Here is a 26815-nt window from a genome sequence, read left to right as displayed (position 1 = left end):
GGAGGGTTTATTTTTGGGAAGGGGTATTTTGCGGAGGGTTTATTTTTGGGAGTGGGTATTTTGGGGAGGGTTTATTTTGGGGAGGGTTTATTTTGGGGAGGGTTTATTTTTGGGAGTGGGTATTTTGGGGAGGGTTTATTTTGGGAAGGGGTAAATTTAATGCAGCTTTGAGCACGTCACCACTTTCCATCAGGGGTTATTACCGCACATGCGTCGGTTCCACTCGGGGAGCCCTGTGACAGTGGCCAATCAGAGCGCTCGTTCCAAGAGGAGCCGCCTAACCGTGCCAGTGTAAACTCGTGTCTGATTGGCTATTCCCTGGGAGCCGCTATAAGCTCAATCAATAGTGGGGGGGTGGTGGTTAGCCAATAAAACGCCAATGGCGTAAACGTCGATTACGATTTGACCAATCACCGCATGGTGTGGTGATAACTGACAGGCAGAGTGGGCGGTGTCAGGGGGCGGGATGCGAGGGAAGGAGAAGGGGGTGGGCGGGATTTGAGTGGTTGTGGGGGGTGGGGGGGGGTGGGCCTTTTAGGGGGGGTCACTCTCTCTGACGGACAGCCCGATCCGCCAATGGAGAGCGAGCCCCCTGCCTGAGCGGCGGCCGCCGGCGAGGTGGGCGGAGCGGCGCGGGATTGACAGCGGACCCCGGCCAATGGGCGGGGGGCACCTGCGGCGGGCCGGGCCAATGGGTGCGCGGCGGCGGCGGCGGCGGCGGGCCGGGAGGCGGGATTTCCCTCCCGCTGGTGGAAAGTTGTCAACAGCGGCCCGAGGGAGGAAGGTCTTGAACGGCGCGGCCGAGCGAGCTGGGGGCAGGGGGGTGGGGGGAACCGACCGGCGCAGCCCGAGGAGGGCAGGACCCGACAGGTGAGCCCCGTCCATTGCGACCCGGTGGGGGGGGGAGGAGGCCGAGCACCCGCTACCGGCCGGGGTGCGAGGCGCAGGGGGAGGGAGGGGGGCGGAGGCAGCAGGAAACTCCGAGGCTTGAGGCCTTGCCCTGGACAGGGAGGGAGCCCCGAGGCCACAGAAAGTTTCCAGCCCGGGGGCTGGAGCTGCTTCACACGAAACTCCTCCTTCCCGCTTGGGCTACAATTATTTAGGGGCCACCAAAGTTTGGAACTGAACCTGTTTCCTCCAAATCTAACCTGAGTTTTAACCTATCCCACCTAAATCTAACCTCCTGTGTCTAAATTGCACCTGAATTTAACCTATTGCACCTAAACTTTACCAGAATTTAACCTATTGCATCTAAACTTTACCAGAATTTAACCTCTTGCATCAAAACTTTACCAGAATTTAACCTATCGCGTCAAAACTTTACCAGAATTTAACCTATCGCGTCAAAACTTTACCAGAATTTAACCTATCGCGTCAAAACTTTACCAGAATTTAACCTATCGCGTCAAAACTTTACCAGAATTTAACCTATCGCGTCAAAACTTTACCAGAATTTAACCTATCGCGTCAAAACTTTACCAGAATTTAACCTATCGCGTCAAAACTTTACCAGAATTTAACCTATCGCGTCAAAACTTTACCAGAATTTAAGCTCTCGCGTCAAAACTTTACCAGAATTTAAGCTCTCGCGTCAAAACTTTACCAGAATTTAAGCTCTCGCGTCAAAACTTTACCAGAATTTAAGCTCTCGCGTCAAAACTTTACCAGAATTTAAGCTCTCGCGTCAAAACTTTACCAGAATTTAAGCTCTCGCGTCAAAACTTTACCAGAATTTAAGCTCTCGCGTCAAAACTTTACCAGAATTTAAGCTCTCGCGTCAAAACTTTACCAGAATTTAAGCTCTCGCGTCAAAACTTTACCAGAATTTAAGCTCTCGCGTCAAAACTTTACCAGAATTTAAGCTCTCGCGTCAAAACTTTACCAGTATTTAAGCTCTCGCGTCAAAACTTTACCAGAATTTAAGCTCTCGCGTCAAAACTTTACCAGAATTTAAGCTCTCGCGTCAAAACTTTACCAGAATTTAACCTACCGCGTCAAAACTTTACCAGAATTTAAGCTCTCGCGTCAAAACTTTACCAGAATTTAAGCTCTCGCGTCAAAACTTTACCAGAATTTAAGCTCTCGCGTCAAAACTTTACCAGAATTTAAGCTCTCGCGTCAAAACTTTACCAGAATTTAAGCTCTCGCGTCAAAACTTTACCAGAATTTAAGCTCTCGCGTCAAAACTTTACCAGAATTTAACCTACCGCGTCAAAACTTTACCAGAATTTAACCTCTCGCGTCAAAACTTTACCAGAATTTAACCTCTCGCGTCTGAACTTTACCAGAATTTAACCTCTCGCGTCTGAACTTTACCAGAATTTAACCTCTCGCGTCAGAACTTTACCAGAATTTAACCTCTCGCGTCAAAACTTTACCAGAATTTAACCTCTCGCGTCAAAACTTTACCAGAATTTAACCTCTCGCGTCAGAACTTTACCAGAATTTAACCTCTCGCGTCAGAACTTTACCAGAATTTAACCTCTCGCGTCAGAACTTTACCAGAATTTAACCTCTCGCGTCAGAACTTTACCAGAATTTAACCTCTCGCGTCAGAACTTTACCAGAATTTAACCTCTCGCGTCAGAACTTTACCAGAATTTAACCTCTCGCGTCAGAACTTTACCAGAATTTAACCTCTCGCGTCAAAACTTTACCAGAATTTAAGCTCTCGCGTCAAAACTTTACCAGAATTTAAGCTCTCGCGTCAAAAGCTTGCCAGAATTTAACATGCTGCATTTAAACTTCACCTGACTTTAACCTATTGCACCGAAATGTCTTCAGAATTTAACCGGTTGTGCCCGAGCGTCGCTGGGATTTAACCGGCTGCGTTGCCAGGATTTAACCGGCTGTGCTCAAATTGCACCTATTGCATCTAATTGTCACCTAACTTTAACTTGAAATCCGTTGATATTAATTGGTCCATTTGGATTATCATTATTTTGGAAGCTCCGATAATTGAAATGTGTTATAATTAGACTTTGAAATGTTAACAACCTTTGAATTGCTGTTTAGAATTGAGAGTGGCATTTTTCATTCATGCAGGGAGAGTGGAGAGGCTGGGATTGTTCTCATTATTGAGAAGGTCAAGGGAACTTTACAAATTTTGAAAGAGTTAATAATGGATACACTTACCTTTTAATCTTACTCCTTGGCGTGTTCCAAAGCGCAGCACAGCAAATGAATTGCCTTTGAAGTGTAATCACTGCTGTAAAATAAGTAAAGTGGCTGCTGAATTGCACACAGCAAGCTCCCACAAACAGCAAAGTGATAATAACCAGCTGGTCTGTTCGCACTGTTGCCTACAACAGGTCAGGCTTAACATATGAGGAACGTTTGAGGACTCTGGGTGTATACTCGATGGAATTTAGAAGGATGAGGGGGGATCTGATTGAAACTTACAGAATACTGAAAGGCCTGGATAGAGTGGACATGGGAAGATGTTTCTATTAGTAGGAGAGACTAGGACCCGAGGGCACAGCCTCAGAGTAAAGGGAAGACCTTTTAGAACAGAGATGAGGAGAAACTTCTTTAGCCAGAGAGTGGTGAATCTATGGAATTCATTGCCACAGAAGGCTATGGAGGCCAGGCCGTTGAGTGTATTTAAGACCGAGATAGATAGATTCTTGATTGGTAAAGGGATCAAAGGTTACGGGGAGAAGGCGGGAGAATGGGGTTGAGAAACTTATCAGCCATGATTGAATGGCAGAGCAGACTCGATGGGCCGATTGGCCTAATTTCTGCTCCTATGTCTTATGGTCCTATGATCATCCTGTTGCTGTTTGTGGGAGCTTGCTGTGCACAAGTCGGCTGCCACGATCCCTACGTTACAGGGTAGACTAAACTTCAAAAAGGTACCTCATTGGTTGCAAAGCACTTTGTGTGGGTGGAGGTGGGGGGGGGGGGAGGTGTGACTGGTGCACGTGAAAGATGCTGTCAATGCATGTCTTTCCTCGGAGATGCTGTTAGTGAGGGGAAACAGTGTCCGCTGGCAGGCGGTAACCAGAGGGCACAGTTGGCCATGGGCCGAATGGCCCCTTTCTGTGCTGCATCCCTCTCTGATTTCGGAGAATTTGGCAGAGGAGGGAGAGAGGGGAATGGGAGGGATTTCTGACGTAGCAAATGGGATACACTGCCTGTTAGGACAGCGGAAGAAGATCCAGTAACAGCTTTCAAGAGGGGAACTGGATCAATACCTGGAAAGGGATATTTAGCAGGGCGAAGTCGGGGCACTAATTGGACAGCTCTTTCAAAGAGCCAGCACAGGCGTGATGGGCCGAATGGCCACCGCCTGAGCTGTAAGAGCTTACGGTCTAAATTGAATTGTGCCTCGTGTTTATTTTAGTGGGGTAGGGTGTACCTGTTGCTTATGAAGGAACTCATCTGCCCCTCTCTTTGCCTCGCAGGTTACGTGACCGAATTTTTCCTTTCTCACCGACTCGGAGGACGACCGCAGCCCAGGGTCGAGAGTTTCCAGCCAGTGTTTGCCCGCCGCCCCCATGGCACCCTCTCCCAGCCGGAGGACTAGTGGCTGACCGTTGCCCAGGGGGGCCCCCTCGCTCACGCCTCCTCCTCCTCCTCCTCCGCGGAGATGTGGAACAATTCCGTCGGCATGCAGAATGCCCGTTGGCTCTGAGTCCGGCGCCTCGTGAGCCGAGGCCGCTTCCGCTCCCTCCCTCCCTCTCTCTCTCTCTCTCTCTCTGTCTCCCTCCCCTGTATCGCTTGCCTTTTGGATCCGAGGGGAGCCTTTGGAGAATTAGCCAGTCGGAGATGTGGGAGCTGAGCGGCTAGGGTTGGCGTCACGGGGTGGGGCGGGAGGAGGGGGGGGGCGGGGGAGAGAGCGGTGGAAACCGGAGACTTGTGTCTTTTTTTTTTGTGTGTGTGCGTGACGAGGAGAACTCCCAGACGATGATCGGGAAGAAGAAGAGCGGCTTTCAGATCACCAGCGTCACCTCGGAGTACGACGGCGGCGACGGTGGGGGAGAAGCCTCGAAGGAGCCGCCGAACGGCGAGGCGGAGTTCGCCCCCCTGGTGAACGGAGGGCCCGGCTGCCCGCCCGGGGGGCACCCCACCCCGCCCGAGCCGGCGGGCGCCGATCGGACGATACCGCCCCCTCCCGCCGGGGAGGCGGCCAGCCCGCCGGCCGGCGGTGGGGGTGGAGGCGCGGCGGTGGCGGCGCCGCCCGAGGCCTCCAAGGCGCCCCCGAGGACCCCCTGCCCGCCCGCGCTGGCCGGTGGCGGCTCCTGCAGCTCGCGCTTCCGGGTGGTGAAGCTGGACCACGGCCTGGGGGAGCCTTACCGCCGGGGGCGCTGGACCTGCGTGGACTTGTACGACAGGGACCTGGACGGCCACGTGCTGGCCAAAGTCTTGGATGGCGCCCGGCACGTCAACTCACTGGACTCTCACCTGGAGGTCGGCGGCTTCGCCCACAAGGCCGTCGGCCAGCTCCGGCCCAAGCTGCACGCGCCCAAGAGCCAGGGGTCGCCGCCGCTGCCCAGCCAGGCGGACTCGCCGCGAGGGAAGGCTCCGGCCGCCGGCCACCCCTTGCACCCGTTCGTCCAGGCGGCCAAGACGTTGAGCTCGGAGGGGCCGGCCGGCCCCGATCGCCCGCCGGGCGCGCCGGCCCCCTCCAGCCCTCCCCGGGCTGCCCGAGGGGAGGCCGGCGCCCCCAAGGGCGAGGGAGGCACGCCGGCCGGGGCAGCGCCGAAGGAGGAAGCGAAGGCCGGCCCGGCGCCGCCGCTCGGAGCCAAGGCGGCCGCCGGGGAGCAGGCCGCTGCCAAGCAGCTCCCGCCGAATGTGAACCAGCCCTCGTCCGGGGAGCAGGGAGCAGTGAGAAAGGCAAGTGCAGCAGGCCTTTGGCGGGAGGGGGGTGTTGTGGGGGGTGGGGGGGGGGTGGGGGGGGGGGGGGGAGGAGGGCGGTGAACGGGTGGGGGGGGGGAGGAGGGCGGTGAACGGGTGTTGGGGGGGGGGCAGTGAGGGGGTGTAGGGCGGTGAACGGGTGTTGGTGGGGGGGCAGTGAGGGGGTGTTGCGGGGGGTGGTGGGGGGGGGGCGGTGAGGGGGTGTTGGTAGGGGGGTAAGGGGGTGTTGGTGGGGGGGGCGGTGAGGGGGTGTTGGTGGGGGGGGGTGGTGAGGGAGTGTTGGTGAGGGGCGGTGAGGGGGTGTTGGTGAGGAGGGGGTGTTGGTGAGGAGGGGGTGTTGGTGAGGAGGGGGTGTTGGTGAGGAGGGGGTGTTGGGGGGGAGGGGGTGTTGGGGGGGAGGGCGTGTTGGGGGGGGAGGGCGTGTTGGGGGGGAGGGCGTGTTGGGGGGGGGAGGGGGTGTTGGTGGGGGGAGGGGGGTGTTGGTGGGGGGAGGGGGGTGTTGGTGGGGGGGCGGTGTTGGTGGGGGGAGGGGGGTGTTGGGGGGGGGAGGGGGTGTTGGTGGGGGGGAGGGGGTGTTGGTGGGGGGAGGGGGTGTTGGTGAGGAGGGGGTGTTGGGGGAGGAGGGGGTGTTGGGGGGAGGAGGGGGTGTTGGGGGAGGAGGGGGTGTTGGGGTGGGAGGGGGTATTGTGGGGGGGAGGAGGTGTTGTGGGGGGGAGGGGGTGTTGTGGGGGGAGGGGGTGTTGGTGGGGGGAGGGGGTGTTGGTGGGGGGGGGCGGTGGTGTGTGGCGGTGGGTGGTGGTGGGGCGTTTGTACGCGGTTGCTGGTTACAAACAAGTCCTGAGTTGAGCGGCACATTCCAAGCTGCAGCACGCGGTGGGCAGGGTGCCCAGCGCCACTCTACATCCTGCAGTTGGTGCAGCCAGGCACATGCCCCCCCCCCCCCCCCCCCCCACCTCCAGCAGGCACGGGGTGCGAGGAGCAGGCAGCAGTGGCCTGGACTGGGAGAACTCTCTGTTGTTGGCTGACCCGGCTGCAGCGTTCACTGAGGCAGGGGCTCGCTGCTCTGAACTATCTCCCGTCCTCCAGAAAGTGTTTCACACCCTTTAATATTTGGAGCTGGGGTGGGGGGGGTTGCGGGAAATGCTGGTGGGGGAGTTACCCACTGTTGTGTAGCATTGCAGCAGCCATGTTTTCACACAGCAATCACAACCAGATTGTCCATTTTGATATTGTGCGAGGGGATAAATTGTGAAAAGTAGCTCCCTGGGAGGGGCAGCTGGTGCCGGCGGAGGGGTGGGGGAGGGGTGAAGGGGGGGGGGGGGGGGGGGGGGGTGGTGGTTGGTGGGGGCGGATGGATGGGGTCGTGCTTTAATGCCCCCTGGGTTGGTACAGCTCTCCGGGACTGCTTTGTGCTCCCTGGTCACCGGGATCGCTGACTTAGTGATATCACTCGGTATCCCACTGCCCACCCAGCCCTCCCTTCACCCCCATCAAATGATTCCCCCCCACCACCCCCCCCCAGCTTCTGGCTGAGCTCTTGACAGAACTGGCTGAGGTGACCTAGTGCCCCTCACCCCGGCGCCCCCCCCCCCCACCTCCTCCCACCAAACCCCCCACCCCCCCTCCCCCTCAGTGAGTTCTTTTGAAACCTGTTGAAACACTCTCGTGCCTATGTTTCTGTCTATTCAAAATATTTACCCTGGTATCTTGCCAAAGGTTTCTACGCAGTCAAGCTGAATGAGCTCTCAGTGCCCTTTGGGGGCGGGGGTGTGGGAAGGCCAGGCCGTTGGAAAGAAGCAGCGTACTGTGCTGTGATCAGACCCGAGTGCATTGGTGTTAAGGGTAGTTACGGTTCGATGGACCCTTTCTACCCTCTTCCCTTCCCCCACCCCTCCTTCTACTTCTCAATCATTTCCACTGAGCGAAGCCTTCCCCCTTTTACATTGTCGCTGAAGTTACCACGCTCCCTCCAAAAAATATTACAGACCTGCGCAGTGCACGGAGAGGCCATTCGGCCCATCGCGCCTGGGCCAGCTCTTCAAAAGAGCGGGCCACTCTCTCCCTGTAGCCCTGCGGCGTTTTCCCTTTGAAGTATTTACCCAGTTCCCCCTTTTAAAAGTTATTGAAGCTTCCCTTTCAGGCAGTGCGTTCTGGGTAACTGCGTTTAAAAGGAGGTTCCCATCTCCCCCTCCTGTTTTCTTCTGCCAGTCATCCTCAATCTGTGTCCCTCTGGTTACTGACCCTCCTGCCAGTGGAAACAGTTTCTCCTTATTTGCTCCATCAAAACTGTCCCCGATTTTGAACGCCTCTCTTAAACCTCCCCTTAACCCACCCTGCTCTAAGGAGAACAATTCCAGCTCCTCCCATCTCTCCACATTTAACTGAAGTCCCTCATCCCTAAAACCATTCGAAGTAAACTTCCTCTGCAGCCTCTCCAAGGCCTTGACACCCTTCCTAAATCACGGAATCACACAGTGCAGCAGAGGCCCCTCGGCCCATCGAGTCTGCACCGACACGTGAGAAGCACCTGACCTACCTACCTAACCCCATTTACCAGCACTTGGCCCATAGCCTTGAATGTTATGACGTGCCAAGTGCTCATCCGGGTACTTTTTAAAGGATGTGAGGCAACCCGCCTCCACCACCCTCCCAGGCAGCGCATTCCAGACCCTCACCACCCTCTGGGTAAAAAAGTTTTTCCTCACATCCCCCCTAAACCTCCTGCCCCTCACCTTGATCTTATGTCCCCTCGTGACTGACCCTTCAACTGAGGGGAACAGCTGCTCCCTATCCACCCTGTCCATGCCCTTCATAATCTTGTACACCTCGATCAGGTCGCCCCTCAGTCTTCTCTGCTCCAACGAAAGCAACCCAAGTCTATCCAACCTCTCTTCATAGCTTAAATGTTTCATCCCAAGCAGCATCCTGGTGAATCTCCTCTGCACCGCGCCCCCCCCTCCAGTGCAATCATATCCTTCCTATAATGTGGCGAGCAGAGCCACACACAGTGCTCCAGCTGTGGCCTCACTAAGGTTCTCTCTACCCTACCAGTAAAGTGGTGCCCGGAACTGGCCACCAGGAGCTGGGTTGAGCGTATCTTCCTCGCGTTGCATGATGTGGTGGTGAACTCTTTGCGAGGGTTGTTTTTTGGGAAATAACTCTTTCCTGTCTCTTCTCCCCCCCCCCCCCCAACTAGTTTTCTGAGCCTCGATCCACGTCCATCTCGCCGGCCCCCTTAACCCAGGACAGCAGCCCTTCCAGAAAGACCCGTGCCTCTGAACCCAATGTCGCCAGCTCTCTTCGCTTCACCTCGCCCATGCAGACCCTGGCCAAGTCCATGCTGTCGGTTGGAACGCACCCAGATGGTGATGACGACAGGTACGGCCTCCCTCTTTCTTTCAGCGGAGGTGGGTGGGGTGGGGGGAAGTTGCATTCGGTGGGAGAGGGGGGGCTTTGGCGGGTGCGGAAGTGGTTGCCGAGCCGGAGGGCGATTGAAAGTCTTAACTCCCTGGGAGTGCGGTGCCTCGAGAGGCTGCGTCGTTTGGGGTCTGAATTTGTAATGGTGGTGTCCACGTATGCAGCAAGTTCCGTGAGTGTGTACATGGGTGGGTGGACACTGTATGTTGGGGCCCATTGACTGGGAATTAGGGTTTAAAAAGAAATTTATTCTCTATGGCAAGCTTGGGGTTCCCCCCAAACTGCTTCAAAGCCACTAAAGTGTGGGGCGTTGGTGGTGTCACGGGCTTAGTAATCCAGAGGCCCAGGCGAATGCCCTGGGGACACCGGTTCAAATCCCACCACAGCAGCTGGCGGAATTCAAATTCTGTTAGTAAACCTGGAATGTGAAGCTGGCCTCAGCAATGGTGACCATGAAACTATCCTCACTTGTCGCAATCTGGTTCACGCCTGTCTTTTAGGGAAAGGAAGTCTGCTACCGTTACACGGTCTGGCCTACGTGTGACTCCAGACCCCCACAGCCATGTGGTTGACTCTTAACTGCCTCCTCTGAAATGGCTGAGCGAGCCCACTCGGTTCAAGGGGCAATTAGGGATGGGCGACAAATGTTGGCCTTGCCTATGTCCCCATGAAAGAAAAAACTAACGGTGGGGTAGTCACTGTTGTAGCACGACGCACAGCATGATTCCATAAACTGCAATGAGATAAATGAGCAGGTAATCGGTTTTAGTCGGTTGAGGGAGAGGGGTGAATATTGGTCCCAGGAGACCAAGGAGAGAACTCCCTCGAGGTCAGCAGCAGGAGCGTCAGTTGAGATTATGTGCTTACGTCTCCGGAGTGCAAATTGAACCCATGATCTTCTGGTTCAGAGGCGCGAGAGTTGGCAGCCAGCCATGTCTGACGCCTTTGTACAGCGTTCAGGGGAGCAGAGGGACACGGAAGGGCAAGCACGGCACAGCCTGGGGTTTGTCAGGCTGGTGATAGCTCGCTGCTTCGCACCAGGGCAGGCTCCTTATTCTCTTTATTTATACAAGATAGTGAGTTAGCTTGTGACTACATGGCCTGACGCACGCCTGACTTTACACATGTGCCATGTCGTTTTGTAGCAGAAGTAACCTGGTGCAATTTCAGAGCACTGGAGATGCTAATTAGGGTCAGCAACAACAACGCGCATTTGTCTAGCCCCTGTGACATGGTAAAACATCCTGAAGCGCTTCATGGGAGTGATTGGCAAACAAAACTTGACACTAAGCCACATAAGGTGACTTTAGGACAGGTGACCAGAAGCTTGCTTTTAAAAAAAACTGTGGTAGGTTTTAAGGCAGAGAGTTTCAGGGAGGGGGGGAATTGCAGAGAGTTTCGGGGAGGGGGGGAATTGCAGAGAGTTTCGGGGAGGGGGGGAATTGCAGAGAGTTTCGGGAGGGGGGGAGTTGCAGAGAGTTTCGGGGAGGGGGGGGAATTGCAGAGAGTTTCGGGGAGGGGGGGAATTGCAGAGAGTTTCGGGGAGGGGGGGAATTGCAGAGAGTTTCGGGGAGGGGGGAATTGCAGAGTTTCGGGGAGGGGGGGAATTGCAGAGAGTTTCGGGGAGGGGGGGAATTGCAGAGAGTTTCGGGGAGGGGGGGATTGCAGAGAGTTTCGGGGAGGGGGGGAATTGCAGAGAGTTTCGGGGAGGGGGGGGAATTGCAGAGAGTTTCGGGGAGGGGGGGGATTTGCAGAGAGTTTCGGGGAGGGGGGGGAATTGCAGAGAGTTTCGGGGAGGGGGGGAATTGCAGAGAGTTTCGGGGAGGGGGGGGAATTGCAGAGAGTTTCGGGGAGGGGGGGAATTGCAGAGAGTTTCGGGGAGGGGGGGAATTGCAGAGAGTTTCGGGGAGGGGGGGAATTGCAGAGAGTTTCGGGGAGGGGGGGAATTGCAGAGAGTTTCGGGGAGGGGGGGAATTGCAGAGAGTTTCGGGGAGGGGGGGAATTGCAGAGAGTTTCGGGGAGGGGGGGAATTGCAGAGAGTTTCGGGGAGGGGGGGAGTGCAGAGTTTGGGACCCAGGCAGCTGAAGGCACAGCCACCGATGGTGGAGCGATGTAAAATCAGGGATGCTGGAGGAGCACGAGGGTTTCGGGAGGTTGTGGGGCTGGAGGAGGCTACAGAGATAAAGGGGAGGGGGGGTGGTGGGGAAGACGATGAGGGATTTGAACCCTGAGGAGGAGGATTTTTACTGGGACCCCCTTCGACAACCTTGCAAAGTTCAGAGTGCGTGTGTTCTGTCGGAGGCGCTCCGCCTTCCTTAGGGCGACTGCTGCCTTTTGAAAGTTGGATGGGGGTGGGGAGGGGGGGGTCATCAGAAATGTGAGAGCGTTTACGGGGGTAGCTGGGTGGGGGGGAGGGGGGAGCCTCCAGAGACACGTGCAGACTTGCAGCAAGTCTCTGGAATTGGTGAATTCAGAGCAGCCAGAATTGGAGGAAAAGGTCTGAGAGGGGAGGAAAATTAAGGACGGTTAAATAAAGTAACGCCGAGTAACTCGTGGGAAATAGGTGCAGATGTGAGCAGAGGGCGAATTTTGAAGAGTGAATAAAGCCAAGACCTTCACAGAGAGGATCGGTGGCCTGGGAGCTGACTTCTGGATGAGGCTGTGAAAGGATAAGGATCAGGAATGTTTTGAGAGACAGTCGGGTACTGGGATGGAATCTTGTAGGTTTGTACAGTCAGACAGTCCAAATGGCCTCCTGCATTGATGGTTATCGTGTTACTGAGGCCCAGGTTTTCTGATTGTGCCAGCAGCCCGCTTGTCCTATCGGGGGTTACTAGCTGGTCTTGACTCTCCAGCCGTTTGTGCTGTGTTCCCCCTTGTCTGACTCGCGTCGGTTCTGGGCGGGCTTGCTCGCTCACTGGGCCGGCGTTGGCCGCTGCTTTAGGTTCGTGCCCCATGCATCAGAGCTCAGTAAGTTGCAGCCAGGATCAGCCTCGCTTCCCCACTCCAACCCCGCAGCCCTATCCCCTCAAGTCCCTGATTCCCTTCTGGAATCATTCCTCGTCTCCCCTTCCACCACCCTCGTAGACAGCGAGTTCCAGCTCATTACCACTGGCAGAGGAGAAAAGTTCCTCCTCACACCCCCACCTGCATCTCGTGCTCAAAATCTTAAACCTGTGTCCCCCAGTGCTTGTACCATCAGCGCCGGACGGGAACAGCTTTTCCTTGTCTACCTTATTTAAACCTGTCATAATCTTGTACACCTCTATCAGACCTCCCCTCGATCTCCTTTTCTCCAAGGATAACAGCCCCAACTTCTCCAAGAATTTGTACAGTGCCTCTCTTGACCTCAGGACACCCCAAAGTGCGTTAGAACCAATGAAAAGCCTTTGAAGTGTTGGTGCTGGTGTCCAGGAGATTGGGCTGTTCGTTAGTGTTGAGTGCTGACATTTCAACAAGTAATTCATTGGCTGTGAAGTGTCTAGGGGCATCCTGAAGCCGCGCAAGGTGCTACAGAAATGCAAGCTTTTCTTATCTGAGCTTCTTGGAGGGCAGCACCTCCCCTGCCCCCTCCCTCACTCACCCCACCCTCCCTCACTCACCCCACCCTCCAGGGCCTGTCATGAATCCACGTCGAGTTTCGCATCAACTGCCGATGGCTCAGAGAGGCCGGGATGAAACAAGGGGAGGGGAGCTGCTTCCTGTGCCTCGAGGGCAGTGACTGCTGTGGCTGCAGGTTGATCCTGGATGGATGCCTGCTCTGCACGTAGCTGTAGTCACGTGGCGATGTGCCCAGGCACTGGGATGCTGCAGCCTTCACCGATGAGGGAGCCCTCTTGGCAATCAATGTGGGCTACACCAGTTGCTTATCTGCTGTGTGCATGCCAACCCCTCCCCCTCCCTCAGCCTAACAAATAGCTTTCTCTTGCTGCAAGCAAATGCCTCTGTCCTTTTTGTCAGGCTGTGGAGCCCAAATAGTGTTTAACCTGATTGAGAGATTCCAGCCTCGGGTTCCCCTCAGTGGTATGTTGCCAGGTTCTCTGCCGCTGAAGGGTGCTGTAAAACCAGAGTGGAATTGGTCTAAAAGCCCATCAGGTTCGAAGCTGACCTCTGGATGTAGAGACGCTGAGCTCTGGCCCAGCGCTTGGAACCTGATGTCGCTTTTCAAACGATGAAGTGCGCTGACATCCTGAGGGGGGTCGCTGCCATTCTGGCCTCTTGTATGTCCCTGCTTCCCTTCACCAGACCGGCGAGAGCACTGCCTTCAGTATCCAGGCTCTGCGTTCCCTTGCCAAACATCACTACCTCCCTGCCTCTTCGGAAGGCATTTCCTTAAAACTCTTGTAAACTTGAGCTCATCCAAGAATCTGTGCCCTAACCCGCACCGAGTCCCACTTCCCTGCGCTCGCTGACCTACATTGGCTCCCGGTCAAGCAACGCCTCGATTTTTAAAATTCCCATCCTTGTTTTCAAATCCCTCCAAGGCTTCCTTCCCCCTCCCCACCCCTGTCACATCCTCCAACTCCACAACCCCTCCGAGATCTCAGTGCTGACCTAAACCTGGCCTCTTGGGCGTCCTCGATTTTAATTGCTCCCCCGCATTGGCTGCCGTACCTCGGAGTACCTGAGCTTTGGAATTCCAACCCCCCCCGCCTCCGTCTCTCCATCCCATTTTCCTCCTTTAAGACACTTCTTAAAACCCATCTCCTTTGGCCAAGATTTTGGTGACCTGTCCCAATATCTCATTGTGTGTCTGTGTCATTCTTGTTTTATAATGCTCCTGTTAAGCACCTGGTGGGGAGGGGTGGGGGGGGATGTTTTACTATTAGAGATGCTATATAAAGGCAGGTTGTTGTTTTGTGAGTCTAGTGGTGCTGTACCATATGTGAGTATCCTGGTGTTTTACTATAGGTGGATTTACCCAGTTAAGAAACTTACTCTGGGACTGTACAGTACGTAGTGCACTTACTAGTGATTTATTACACTCAGCTGATTCCTTTGTATTTAAAAGCACATGTCACATGCGCTGGTTCTCCCACTCTCTGAAGCTAGCAGCCCTGTTCTCTGCAGGGAGCTCTCACCTACCAACAGTGGCGTAGGCAGCTTGCATTAATGAGGCACCTTAAACCTTAAAAAAAAACATAAAATCAAGCCGCTTCGGAGGGGCGTGAGGTTAAAAATCCGACACTGAGCTGAAGCAGAGATCGAGGTGGGGGAGACTTGACGCCTACGATCTGGGCCCCCACACTGGGATTTGAGGGGGTAGCCTAAAAGGAGGAGAGGATGTGGGAGAGGTGGCAGGGACAGGAAGATGAAAGGAAGGCAAGAGAATTCGGAAGAGCAGAAAAGTTTTACGGTGCATCCCATTTTTTAGAGTAAGAACCATTTCTGTTCTTTTTACGTACATTTGCATCGGGTTTACAGCACAGAAACAGGCCATTCGTCCCATCTGCCCCATGCTGGTGTTTATGCTCAACACAAGTCTCTTCGCACCTTTGCTTCGTCTCACCCTAACACTATATCCTTCTGGTCTCTTCTCTCCACCCCCCCCCCCATGTGTTTATCCAGCTTCCCCTTAAATGCAACTATAGTATTCACCTCAACCACTCCCTGTGGGAGCGAGTTCCACATTCTCCCCATTCTCTGGGTGAAGAGGTTTCTCCTGAATTCCCCACTGGATTTACCTGTGACTGTTGCGTATTGAATGGTCCCTAGTTTCAATCTCCCCAACACGTGGGAGTGTCTTCCCTTCAACCATCCTAACAAAACCCTTGGTAATTCTAAAGACCCCTAGCAGTCGCCTCTCAACCTCTCGCGTCTCGAGGAAAGAGCCCCAACCCTACTCGGCCTTTCCTCTCAGTTTTGGTTAGCTCCTTGTAAAACCTGCTTTACTTTTGGTACTTTTCCCAGTACCAGAGCCCAGAACTCGGCAGCGTATTCATTCTGACCCAACCGAGGCGAAGGGATCTCGTGTACGGGCGGCTTCCGAAAATGTTTCCATCGGAGCCTGGAGGGTCTTTGGGAGGGGTGGGGTGGCGTACGGCTAGGTCAGGGCTGTGGTGGTGGCCGGTGGGGGGGGGTGGTTAACCGACAGAACCCGTGGGTATCCTGGTGTTTGCTTTTGGAAAAGCAGAGTGTAGTGTCAGCCTCCTGGAAGCAGCCACTGTGATTCCGTTCCTGGCCGTCAGTGCTGTGATGGGCTCCCTAAGGTTTCTTTTTCTCACCGATCCTCTTTTCATTGGCCGTCATTGGCATGAAAATGCACCAAAAAAAAAGCACTTTTTTTTTCCTCAGCGAGTGGTAATGACCCGGAACTCGCTGCCCACGAGGGCGGCGGAAGCGGAGACAACGGGTGATTCCAAAAGGAAATCGGATGGGCCCCTTGAGGGAAACAGGAACATAAATAGGGGCAGGAGTAGGCCATTCGATCTCCCAAGCCTGCTCCGTCACTCAAAAAGATCATGGCTGATCTGGTCTTGGCCGAAACTACAGTTCCCCCCCCCCCCCACCCCCAAAACCAATAACCCTTGACTCCCTTGTCAATAAACAAATCTGTCTAACTCAGCCTTGAATATATTCAATGACCCAGCCTCCACTGCTCTCTGGGGAAGAGAATTCCAAAGATTAGTGACCTTCCGAGAGAAGGAATCCCTCCTCATCTCTGTTTTAAATGGGCAACCCCTTATATTTAAAAACAACCCCCCCCTCGTCCCGGTTCTAGATTAACCCACAAGCAAAACATCCTCTCAGCATCTACCCTGTCAAATCCCCTTAGGATCTTATATGATTCAATAAGATCATTCTTATTCCCATTCTTCTCACCTCATTCTTGTAAGCTCCAATGGGTATAGGCCAACCTTTCTTCATAAGACAAACCCCTCACCTTGGGAATCAGCCTAGTGAACTTTGACCAAAACTGTACATGGTACTCCAGCTACAGTCTTACCAATAGCTTGTACAGTTATAGAAAACTCCCCTACTTTTATTGTGCAGTCCCCCTTGCAATAAAGGCCGACACTCCATTTGCCTTCCCAATTACCTGCTGTGCTAGCAGGCTAGCAACTGCAGCTTGACTCATGCATGAGGACACCCAGATCCCTCTAAATCTGCAAGGTTGCGGGGGAGGGGGGGGTGGTAATGGGACTGACTGGTTTGCTCTACTGAGAGCAGACGTGGACTCGATGGGCTGAATGACCTGCCCCTGTGCCACAAAGGCCCATGACTCAAAGAGAGAGGAGACACACCCGTCCCCTCCCCACCCCACACACCCTCTGCTTTCAGAAGCTGGACACCACTGTTACACCCTTATCCCTTGCATAGAATGAAATAGTATTGGCAATGCAAAAAGCAGGCTGCACATGAGCCTCCTCCCAGCCCTCTGCGTCTTGCCCTATCAGCATATCCTTCGATACCTTTCTCCCTCATGTGCTTATCTAGTTTTGCCTGAAATGTTTCTATCTCAGTTTCCTCAACCACTCCCCTGGTGGTAGCGAGTTCCACATTCTCAGAACTCACGGGGCAAAGCCGTTTCTCCTGAGTCCCCCCATTTAGCGTGTTAATCCCACAACCAAGTGGTAAGCAGTACGATGAGTGTCAGTTTGAGTTGGGACCCTGGTCACTGTAGTTCCTGTCATGTCCCCTTTATTTTTGAAAATGTGATTTTTCAACGTTGAACTGAGACAGAGCAAACGGCTTAAAAATGCAAGGCCACATTCCAAGGTGAAGGTGAAAAGCAAACAAATCATCCTTGGGGGAGTGTAAAGAGAGAGAAATTTCCTATAATCCAGACACCCGTTGATTCTCAACCGTAAGGAAGAGATAGTAAAAATGTAGAGTATTGGATATTGAAACAATGGCTGCCACAGATAGACATACCCAAAACCTGTTGGAAATACACAATGGGTGAAGTATTTCAAAGTAAGGCTGCCCGGCCACTAGAGAGAGATTGTAAGTGACGCAGGTGGTGTCACGGAAGTCTTCATCAGAGGTACCAGGCTGAAGGCTGCCCTCTCTCTTTTGGAATAAGTGCGCCGCCTGATCTGAGAAGCCAACCCTACCATAATTCTACCAGTGAACTGAGATCTTGTAATAAGCGCAACATCTCTTAACCTGACCACGTCCAAGAGACTAGCTTACCCAATTGGCCTCAGCATTTAAAATCTACACCTTAAGGGACAATCTTGATTCCCCCTTATTTCTGATACGTGTGTGTGTGCGTGCACTGATTGTACCAGGGCCAAATGCTTGACCTTTTTATTATTTTATCTCTAGCACTTCATAAGTTTGCTCTTTCTTTGACGCAAGAAACCCTTGTTTGATTGGCTCATTATTCCTCACAGCTTGAATAGTTAATATGTTCTGATTCGCACAAGGACACATCCTCACGAAAAAGAAACTTAGACCTTAGTTGTAACCAACCAAGGAGGAAGAATAGAGGGGGAGCCAGGTGGTAGCAGCTCCCCTGCCAAGCGAGGACTGAGCTGCCATGATGTGTCCCTTCCTGGGATTGCGGTGGGTGGCGAGTTGGGGCGGATAAGGTTGTGAAGGAAGGACACTCAGCAGGAGACGTGCATGTCTGTGGATAGGGGTGGACACACACACACACACACACACACACACACACACACACACACACACACACACACACACACACACGGCTGGCACGGGACCTGTGAAGTGGTTTTGACAGTGCCTGGGAGCTGCACCTTACCCAAGCTGCCAGGACTTTGTGTACTCTCCCAGCCTTGTGATCATGAGGTCATTATGTTCCGAGTGAGAAACTGAGCCCCAGGCACGTTGACCTTGCTGTTGAGGATTAGCTGGTTAAAACTTCTGTGTGGCGTTGCCAGCCGGTGTTTTGTTTGGATCTTTTACTGGCATTGGCTGCCTGGGTATTTGGGGTAGAGAACATCGCTTTTTACAGGGGTGAAGAGTTTAGGTTGAACCTTTCCCAGCACGGTTTGCTCCACTTTTATGTTGCCCCTGATGCTGTGGCAGAGCATTTGGGTGTTTGGAGCCTGTCTGTAAACCCTGATTAAGTTATAGAGCACCCCCCCCCAATCCACATCCTCACTATTCCACTTGTACAGTAACACTAAGTGTGAGCCGTTTCCAGTATGTGGCCTTCGGACCTGGACGAGGTGGTGTTGTGGAAGGGTGGGGGGTGTGGGATGACTTGGCACAGAGTGGAGGGGGGAACATACCTTTGGTGGGAGGGTGAAAGGGTTCCACAGGCTTGGTGGGGGGTGATGGTGGTGGTGAGGTGATTGTGGAGCCAGCCTTGGGGCTAGCTCCTTGGAAAGGAACTGCCTTTACTTTTACATCAGTTGACAACCTCTTCTTTATGTTTCTGTTGCTGTATTTCCCTGGTGTCTTCCAGTGCCAGGTGCAAGCGATGGTCAATGGGTGAAACCTTTTCCCCGAGCTGTTCACCCTGGGGCTGGGACAGGGGAGCCATGGCTAGTCAGACCTGTCCACAATCATGCACGCTTCTAGTGGTGGTGGTGCTGTGGAGGGAACCCTGGGTTGGTTTCCATTCCCCCTCCCTCCCCTGCACCCTAACTTGGTGCTAAACACACAACAAAGCTGCCAGCTCCCTGGTTGTCTTAAATGGTTAAAGCCCTAGGTGGAATCTCCTCCATCTTAAAGTTAGACAGGCAAAGGGTCAGGATTTACTGTGCAGTGACTGGAAACACTTGACTCCTCTCGCTTCCTCCCTCCAGTTCCCAGCAGCAAACATTGGCATCCTTTCTGTATGTAAATGCTGGGAGTGGTGTTGAGGGGGGGTGGTGGCAGTGAGCGTGTGTGTGAGAGACTGATGGACACAGGCGGAGTGAGCAATCGGGTCAGCAGAGCTTGTTGCTAGGGTGTGTGTCCAGAGAGTGCAGGGGAACCTCTGTGGGGCATATCGAGGGGGTCCCCTGCAGGACTGCGCTTAGAAGCTGGAAGTGGAGTTCCTTGAAAGCTCTCTGTAAGGTCCTGGGAGTAGCGGAATTCTTGCAGGCCTCGCTGTACAAGCTCAGTATCGTGCGCCTGATGCGTGTGCGCAGTTTGTTTCATGAATGACTTGGGCCCAGGTTTTTGTCCTTAATTAGGATGGGTGGGCAACTGGGTAAAGCCAGCCCAGTGCTGCTTATGGGCACGTAGCTGACTGTGCAATGGGTGAAGGGCACACTGCAGTAAAAAGCCTCCTACAAAGTGAGCAGACGCCCCAGTTGCAAAGCTCAGCTGACTGGGTCACTGCGATTACCCCTGGCAGCTGGAGGGGTGGGTACCAGCCTCTTGGAGTGGTACACAGTGGGGTCAATCCCTCCCCAACTCTTTCCCCCCCCCCCCCCCCCTCTGCCTCTGGTACCTAGCTCTCAGTGTTAACAGACAGGACCCAGACGCTTTCAGACAAACCCATTGAACAGCCAAACCGAAAGGCTTGCCTTTTTATAGCGCTTTTCGCGACCTTGGGCCCTTTACAGACACTGAAGGGTTTCCCTTGGCGAACGGTGTCTATTGTAATATAGGAAGCATAGCAACCAATTTTACATGCCGCAAGTTCCCACAAGCAGCAATGGTGAAAATGAGCAGATCATCTGTCTTTTAGTGATGGCAATTGAAGTAGTAAATATGGAGCAGGGGTAGCAATCCTGGGATCTTTTATGCCCCCTTGGGGAGGGTTTAACACCTCATCCCAAAGACAGCACCTCCGTTATGCGATGGCGAGTGATTTGGAGGCGGTGAAGTTCCTGTGATCGGGCGAGCCTTGCCCTTACCCCCAGTGTGGAGACTGGCTGAGTGACTGTTGACATGAAAACCCAGCCAGTGAGAAAACGGGCAGGCTCCATAATCCCCAAGGCCCACGGGCGACCGGTTAGGCCGAGAGGGCCTACGAGCATCGGCCGGGAAGGGCGGCACACTGGGAGCGGGCGGGCCGTGAGTTACTTTGAGTCGGTGAGGAATCGTTCGAGCAGGCACAGAGCCACGTTTTGCTGCTGCTGCTGCTCCTCGTGATGCTGAATCCGTTTGTGACCTAGCGGGAAATCTCGTTCCCCTGTCATTGATCTGTAGAAACCGGGCCGCCCACTCCAGAGTGCAAAGGTCAAAACTCTTAGCCTCAGACCACGCGCGCCAGGTGAGAACCGCCTTCTCATGTGGTTGCACTTGGCTGGGGGTGGGGGTGGGGGTGGGGCAATAGCCTGGCTCTAAGCTTGTGCAAGATGTTAGAGAGAGCAAACGTGCTGACTGCGTAAGGTCAGTGATTCTGCGACGTAACGTGACGTGTCAATAGGGTGAGTTAAAGGAAGGTGGGAGGAGGCTTGTGTGGAGGGTAAATACCAGGATGGACCTAAATGGGCTGTTCCTGTACTGTCTGTGTGTGTGTGAGTCTGTGTGTGAGTCTGTGTGTGAGTCTGTGTGTGAGTCTGTGTGTTCCATATCGGTGTTGTAACGCACGAAACAGAGCAGCCAATTTGCGCACAGCAAGCTCCCACAAGCTGCAGTAGGATCATGACCAGATAACCTGTTTCTGTGACACTGGTTGAGGGATCAATATTGGCTGGGACAACAGGGAGAAGCCCAGCGCTGCTTGTTGAAATAATGCCGTGGGATCTTTTATGTCCCTTTTTGAGAGAGCAGATGGGGGCCTCCGGCTTAATGTCTCACTACAGTGCAGCACTCCCTCTGTACTGCACTGTAGTGTCAGCCTTGAATTTTAAGCTCAGGCCTTGGAGTGGAGTTGAACTGTTAAATACGGAAGGAAGCCATTCAGTCCATCAAACTGTGGCTGCTCTTTTGAAAGAGTTGTCACATCATTCCCTTATCCCCTCCCCCGCGTCCCCCACACACAAAATCCTTTTGAGGCAAAAAAAATCTTTTTCTTCATATATTTATATCTGTTCTGAAAAAGTTTCTCTGGATTTTTGCTGCCCCCAGTTTCTCTAATTGGAAATTCTATGTTCCAACAACACTTGTTTTTAAAAGAAAACCCTGAAGTCTCCTTTCATTCCTTCAGTGATGACCTTAAATTGATGCCCTCTAGTTACCAACCAGTGGGAAATGTTTTCCTGATTTATCTTACTGAAACCCTTTGTAAGTTCCGTCTAGTTGTTTTTTATATTGAGCTCCTAATGAGCTAAAATGTCAAAATGCATCCCCCTCACTAAACAGGCCAATGCACTTCATTGAGAAGAGACGCTGATTAAAAATGTATCATTAGAAGCTGTGAGTCGCTGGATGTGAGTGTGTGTGTGTGTGTGTGTGTGTGTGTGTGTGTGTGTGTGTGTGGCGTGTCCCCACAGTGAATGTGCTGCCTCTCTCTCTCTGTGTGCGTCTCTGTCTGTTAAATGTACACCAAGTCCAGAGTAAACGAATGCTCGAGCCTGCTAACACGTACATCAGTTTGGGCTCTCCTCAGCACTGTTTCTTTCACTGCTCCCTTGACATTGTGAGCAAACAGTAACGACTTTGAGGTCGGAACATGGCAGCGGGAGGAGACCATTCAGCCCCTCGAGCCTGTGCTACCATTCAGTTAGATCAAGGCTGCCCTGTATCTCAACCCGCCTTGGTTCTGAAATCATTAAACCACCCTCGTCCAGCTAAGCTTGTCGATTTCAGTATCGCATTTTCAGTTGGCTTCTCAGCGCTACCCCGCACCCCAATCTCCCAACCTCAGCAGCATTTTTTGCATGGCAGGGGGTGGGGGGAAGAGTTCCAGGTTTCCATTCGCCTTTGGGTGAAAAAGTGCTTCCTGATATCTGCCCTGAATGGGTGGGGGGGAATGTACTTTTAATGTTATGCCCCCTTTGTTCTGGGCTCCCCCCCCACAACCAGAGGAAATAGTTTCTCTCTATCAACCCTATCAAATCCTTTAATCATCTTAAATGCCTCTGTTAGATCGCTCCTTAATCTTCTACATTCAAGGGAATACAATCTTAGTCTGTGTGGCGTGGCCTGTCCTTGTTATTTAACCCTTTGCACCCTGGTATCATTGTGGTGGATCTATACTGCACTCACTCCCCAAAGCCAGTATAACCCTGGAGTGACACAGAATCATACAGACTCGAAACGTTAACTGTATTCCTCTCCGCAGACACTGTCAGACCTGCTGAGTTTTTCCAGCTGTTTTTGTTTTTGTTTCACATAGCCCTCTGAAGCGAACGGATTTGCCTGGCCATTTATATCAGCGCTGCTCGTGGGGCCTTGCTGTACGCAGTTAGAACGCAGTGCTTCCTATGTGACAAGCAGTGAGTTGACCCAGAAAAGCACTTCCACGGCTGTGAAGCATTTTGGGACCCCGAGGTGGCGAAAAGGCGCCATAGGAATGCAGGTTCTTTCTTTCCAATGCCGCGGCCCCTTGGAGTGATGCCGCGGCCCCTTGGAGTGATGCCGCATCAGTGCGGTGAAATGCATTGGGCCAGCTCAGCCAGTCTGCGCTCCTGCTGCTGCCTTTTCCACACCAGTGCTCATCCCCTTCCTTCAACCTGCCTTTAAAGAGGGTAAACTGTTGTCACCAACATCATCTGACCAAAGAAAGGATACCCTTTGCCATAGAGGGGGCGCAGCGCAGGTTCACCAGGCCTGATTCCTGGGGTTGCCAGGGTTGTCGCATCATGAGGGATTGAGCCGACTAGGCTCCTATGTTCACTTGGAGATGTGAGGAACGAGAGGGGACTTCCTCGAAACGTATAAAATTCTGACAGGGATGGACAGACTGGATGCAGGGAGGATGTTCCCTCTGGCTGGAGGGGAGGTCTAGAACAAGGGGTCACAGTCTCAGGATGTGGGGTCGGCCATTTAGGACTGAGATGAGGAGAAACCTCTTCACTCAGAGGGTGGTGAACCTGTGGAATTCTCTACCACAGAGGCTGTGGAGGCCGGGTCACTGAGTATATTTAAGAAGGAAATCGATAGATTTCTAGACTCTAAAGGCATCAAGGGGTATGGGGAGAGAGCGGGAGTACGGTGTTGAGATAGAGGATCAGCCATGATCATATTGAATGGCGGAGCAGGCTCGAAGGGCCGAATGGCCTCCTCCTGCTCCTATCATCTATGAAAGCTGCTGGGTACACAGTGGCCTGTCTTGCACCTTCAAAATAGCTCCATATTTTGTTTGATATTGAGATGATCTCCTTGAGGTGAGAGTATCTGAAACCTAATTAAAGCTCTGCTGCCCCTATTCCCCCCACTCTCCACCCCACCCACACCCATCTTGTGCTTGCCCTATTTGCCCATGGCCTCGACTCCCTCCCCCACCCCCCCCCCCCCCCCCCCCCCCCCCCCCCCCCCCCCCCCAACACCTCTCCACCACCTGTTTGTGTAACCTGCAACCGTGTGTAACTTTACAATCCGAGATCTCTAGCACTCCACTTGCTTTTTTTAATCCTTTCACGGGATGTGGGCATTGCTAGCTGGGCCAGCATTTATTGCCCACGCCTAATTGTCGTTAAGGTGGTGGTGAGCCGTCCCCCTGAACCGCTGCAGTCCCTCTATGACTGCCTGTGCGTTGTTGATATTCGCTGCTTCCCCTTATGCAGATCCCACCCTTGTTGGCGAGGCCTTAGCCTCTGGAATTCACTCCACAAACCTCTTCACCTCACTCTCTCTCTCTCTCTTCCCTCCTCAAACCTCTTAGCCTCACTCTCTCTCCTCGAGACACTCCTTAAACCTCTTTTCGATCAGGCTTTTGGTCATGCATGTTTCCTTCTGTGGCTCAGAATCAAGTTTTGTCTGATAAAGGTTGAGTAGAATGGTTCCAGGGGTTGAAGGACTTGAGTTACATATAGAGAGACTGGAGAAGCTGGGATTAGGATAATATGGTAAGGGCCAGATGATCTGTTTCAGCGATTTTGACTGAGGGATAAATATTGGCCCCAGGACACCGGGGAGAAATCCCCCTTGCTATTTCTTCAAAAAAAAAAGTCCCATGGGATCTTTTACGGTCCACCTGAGAAGCTCATTTTAACACCTCATCCGAGAGAGGGCACCTCCGACAGTGCAGCACTCCTTTTTGTGTTCCGTGTGTCTGGAGTGGGACTTGGACCCACAAACTTGTATCTCAGAGGCCAGTTTTTAAAAAAAATTCTTTCACGGCATGTGGGTGTCGCTGGCTAGGCCAGCACTTATCCCCGTGTGCTATCCACTGAGCCACGATCGGCACGTTCCTCAGACCATTCCAGTTTCCAGGTGCAATCGGGCTTTAGTTCACAGTAGCAGCTTTATTTCCAACCTCTCAGAAAAGCCTCCTGGGGGAGTGTGGCAGTGTCACATGTTTGAATCGTGCATGCCTGACTGCATGTCCATTTAAATGGCATAATCAGTTCCTCACGGGAATCTGGTGTGGGGTTTGTCTGGGGCACTGGAAGCTGGCTGCTTACGACCACACGATGGAGCTCAGTGGCTTTGCAGAGCTCTGTCTGTAGATCGACCACTCTGAAACGCACCCAGCTCTTGCACGGCTCAGTCCATCAAAAGAGATAAGGGGGTTTGTGCCCTTAAGACGAGGAACGTTATTACTGGAGAGAAACATTTTCTATTTCGGAGACTGTGTTTACGTCAAACACTCCCAGGACAGGTACAGCACAGGGTTAGACACAGAGTAAAGCTCCCTCTACACTGTCCCCATCAAACACTCCCAGGACAGGTACAGCGGGGCGCAAGGGGAGCCTGAGTGAGGGGACGGGGTGCCTGGGGGAGGGGAGCCTGGGTGAGGGGGTGGGGAGGCTGTGAATGAGGGGGCAGAGGGTGGGCGAGAAGTGCCTGAGTGTGAGGCGGGGGGCAGGCAAGGTGTGTCTGAGTGAGGGAAGGGGATGGGGAGGGTGAGACGGGAGCCTGGGTGGGGTGGGGTTGGGGGTGGGGGATGGGCGGGGAGGGTGCAAGGGGAGTTGTGGGGTGCAAGGGGAGCCTGAGTGGGGGGGAGGGTTGGGGTGAGGGGAGCCTGTGGGGTGAGGGGAGCCTGAGTGGGGGGGGTGGAGGGGTGGGGTGAGGGGAGGCTGAGCGGGGGGTGTGGTGGGGAGGTTGCTAGCGGAGCCTGAATGAGGGAGTGGGGTGCGAGGGGGATCAGTGAAGGGACCAGGGAGAGTCAGGGTGAGGGGAAAAGAGTGAAGGGGTCAGGACCTCAGACACAGTGAAGGGAGGGAATGGGCAAAGGCAGTTCCACAGTCCAAGCAAGTAGCCTTTGTGTGGGGAGAGCTCCGAGGATCACCACCTTTACTTGCTTGGAGATATTGCCCTCGCTGTGTTTTACTTTCCTAGCCTGTCACAGGGGCTGAACCCGCCCCCCCCAGCCACAATCCCGGCACCCCCAGCAGGCCTGATGAACCCATTTTGTACCCGGGTTGAAATGCAGGTGGGCCTTGTGTTTTCATGCAGTCGAGTGACTGCTGCTTCTGTTGGCATTTCACTGCATTTTCCTATTGAGAAGTGAATCCTTTGTGATGCTCCCACGCCTGTTCTGTAACATGGTGAAAGTGGGCAGGCATAAAGCAGCTGGAATTCATAAACAAAGCTCCCCATGTCATCACAAACATTACATTAGTGTCTGCAACATTTAAGAAATTCTGGAACATTCTATTCCTGTGCCTGTGCAGCATTTATAATTGTGTTCCCATGAGCACAGAAACAGTTTTCTAGGTTGTGGGGGGTTGGGGGGGGGGGGGGGGGGGGGGGGGGGGAGGTGTTGTGAATGGTATAATCTCCCCAGTTTTAACCTCTCGGTGAGCAGTACCCCCCACCCTCCCATAAAACGAAGCCTGACATTTCTGTACAGTTACACAGTGAGTAACCCATTTCCTGCTGAATGAACAGTGACTCTGTACAGTGACACAGTGAGTAACCCTTACCCTGCTGAATAAACAGTAATTCTGTACAGTGACACAGTGAGTAACCCTTACCCTGCTGAATAAACAGTGAACCTACACAGTTACACAGTGAATAACCCTTAACCTGCTGAATAAACAGTGACTCCATACACTTAGACAGTGAGTAACCCTTACCCTGCTGAATAAACAGTGACTCTGTACAGTTACACAGTGAGTAACCCTTACCCTGCTGAATAAACAGTGACTCCGTACAGTTACACAGTGATTAACCCTTACCCTGCTGAATAAACAGTGACCCTACACAGTTACACAGTGATTAACCCTTACCCTGCTGAATAAACAGTGACCCTACACAGTTACACAGTGAATAAACCTTACCCTGCTGAATAAACAGTGGCTCTGTACAGTGACACAGTGAGTAACCCTTACCCTGCTGAGTAAACAGTAACTCCGTACAGGATTAGGGAGTATTGGGATCAGGCACCAGTAAATGGGGAGGATTGGGGGAGAGGCACCAGTAAATGGGGAGGATTGGAGGAGAGGCACCAATAAATGGGGAGGATTGGGGGAGAGGCACCAGTAAATGGGGAGGATTGGGGGAGAGGCACCAGTAAATGGGGAGGATTGGGGGAGAGGCACCAGTAAATGGGGAGGTTGGGGGAGAGGCACCAGTAAATGGGGAGGTTGGGGGAGAGGCACCAGTAAATGGGGAGGATTGGGGGAGAGGCACCAGT

At 53.3% G+C, this 26815-nt stretch overlaps 1 protein-coding gene across 1 annotated transcript in view; it reads left to right on the top strand.

Annotated features, from left to right (window-relative positions):
* The first annotated feature begins 741 nt into the window (after window positions 1-741).
* LOC121272260 (TSC22 domain family protein 4-like) overlaps window positions 742-26815 on the top strand; it is a 129618-nt gene continuing 103544 nt past the window's right edge. Inside the window, exons 1-3 of the mRNA XM_041178797.1 lie at window positions 742-870; window positions 4407-5838; window positions 9056-9237. Of these exons, the coding sequence (XP_041034731.1) occupies window positions 4909-5838; window positions 9056-9237 (1112 nt within the window). The 5' untranslated portion in view covers window positions 742-870; window positions 4407-4908. The remainder of the gene's footprint in view (window positions 871-4406; window positions 5839-9055; window positions 9238-26815) is intronic.

Source organism: Carcharodon carcharias, chromosome 33, assembly GCF_017639515.1.
Source record: "Carcharodon carcharias isolate sCarCar2 chromosome 33, sCarCar2.pri, whole genome shotgun sequence".
Taxonomy (NCBI): Eukaryota; Metazoa; Chordata; class Chondrichthyes; order Lamniformes; family Lamnidae; genus Carcharodon; species Carcharodon carcharias.
This window is presented reverse-complemented; position numbering and strand designations above follow the sequence as displayed.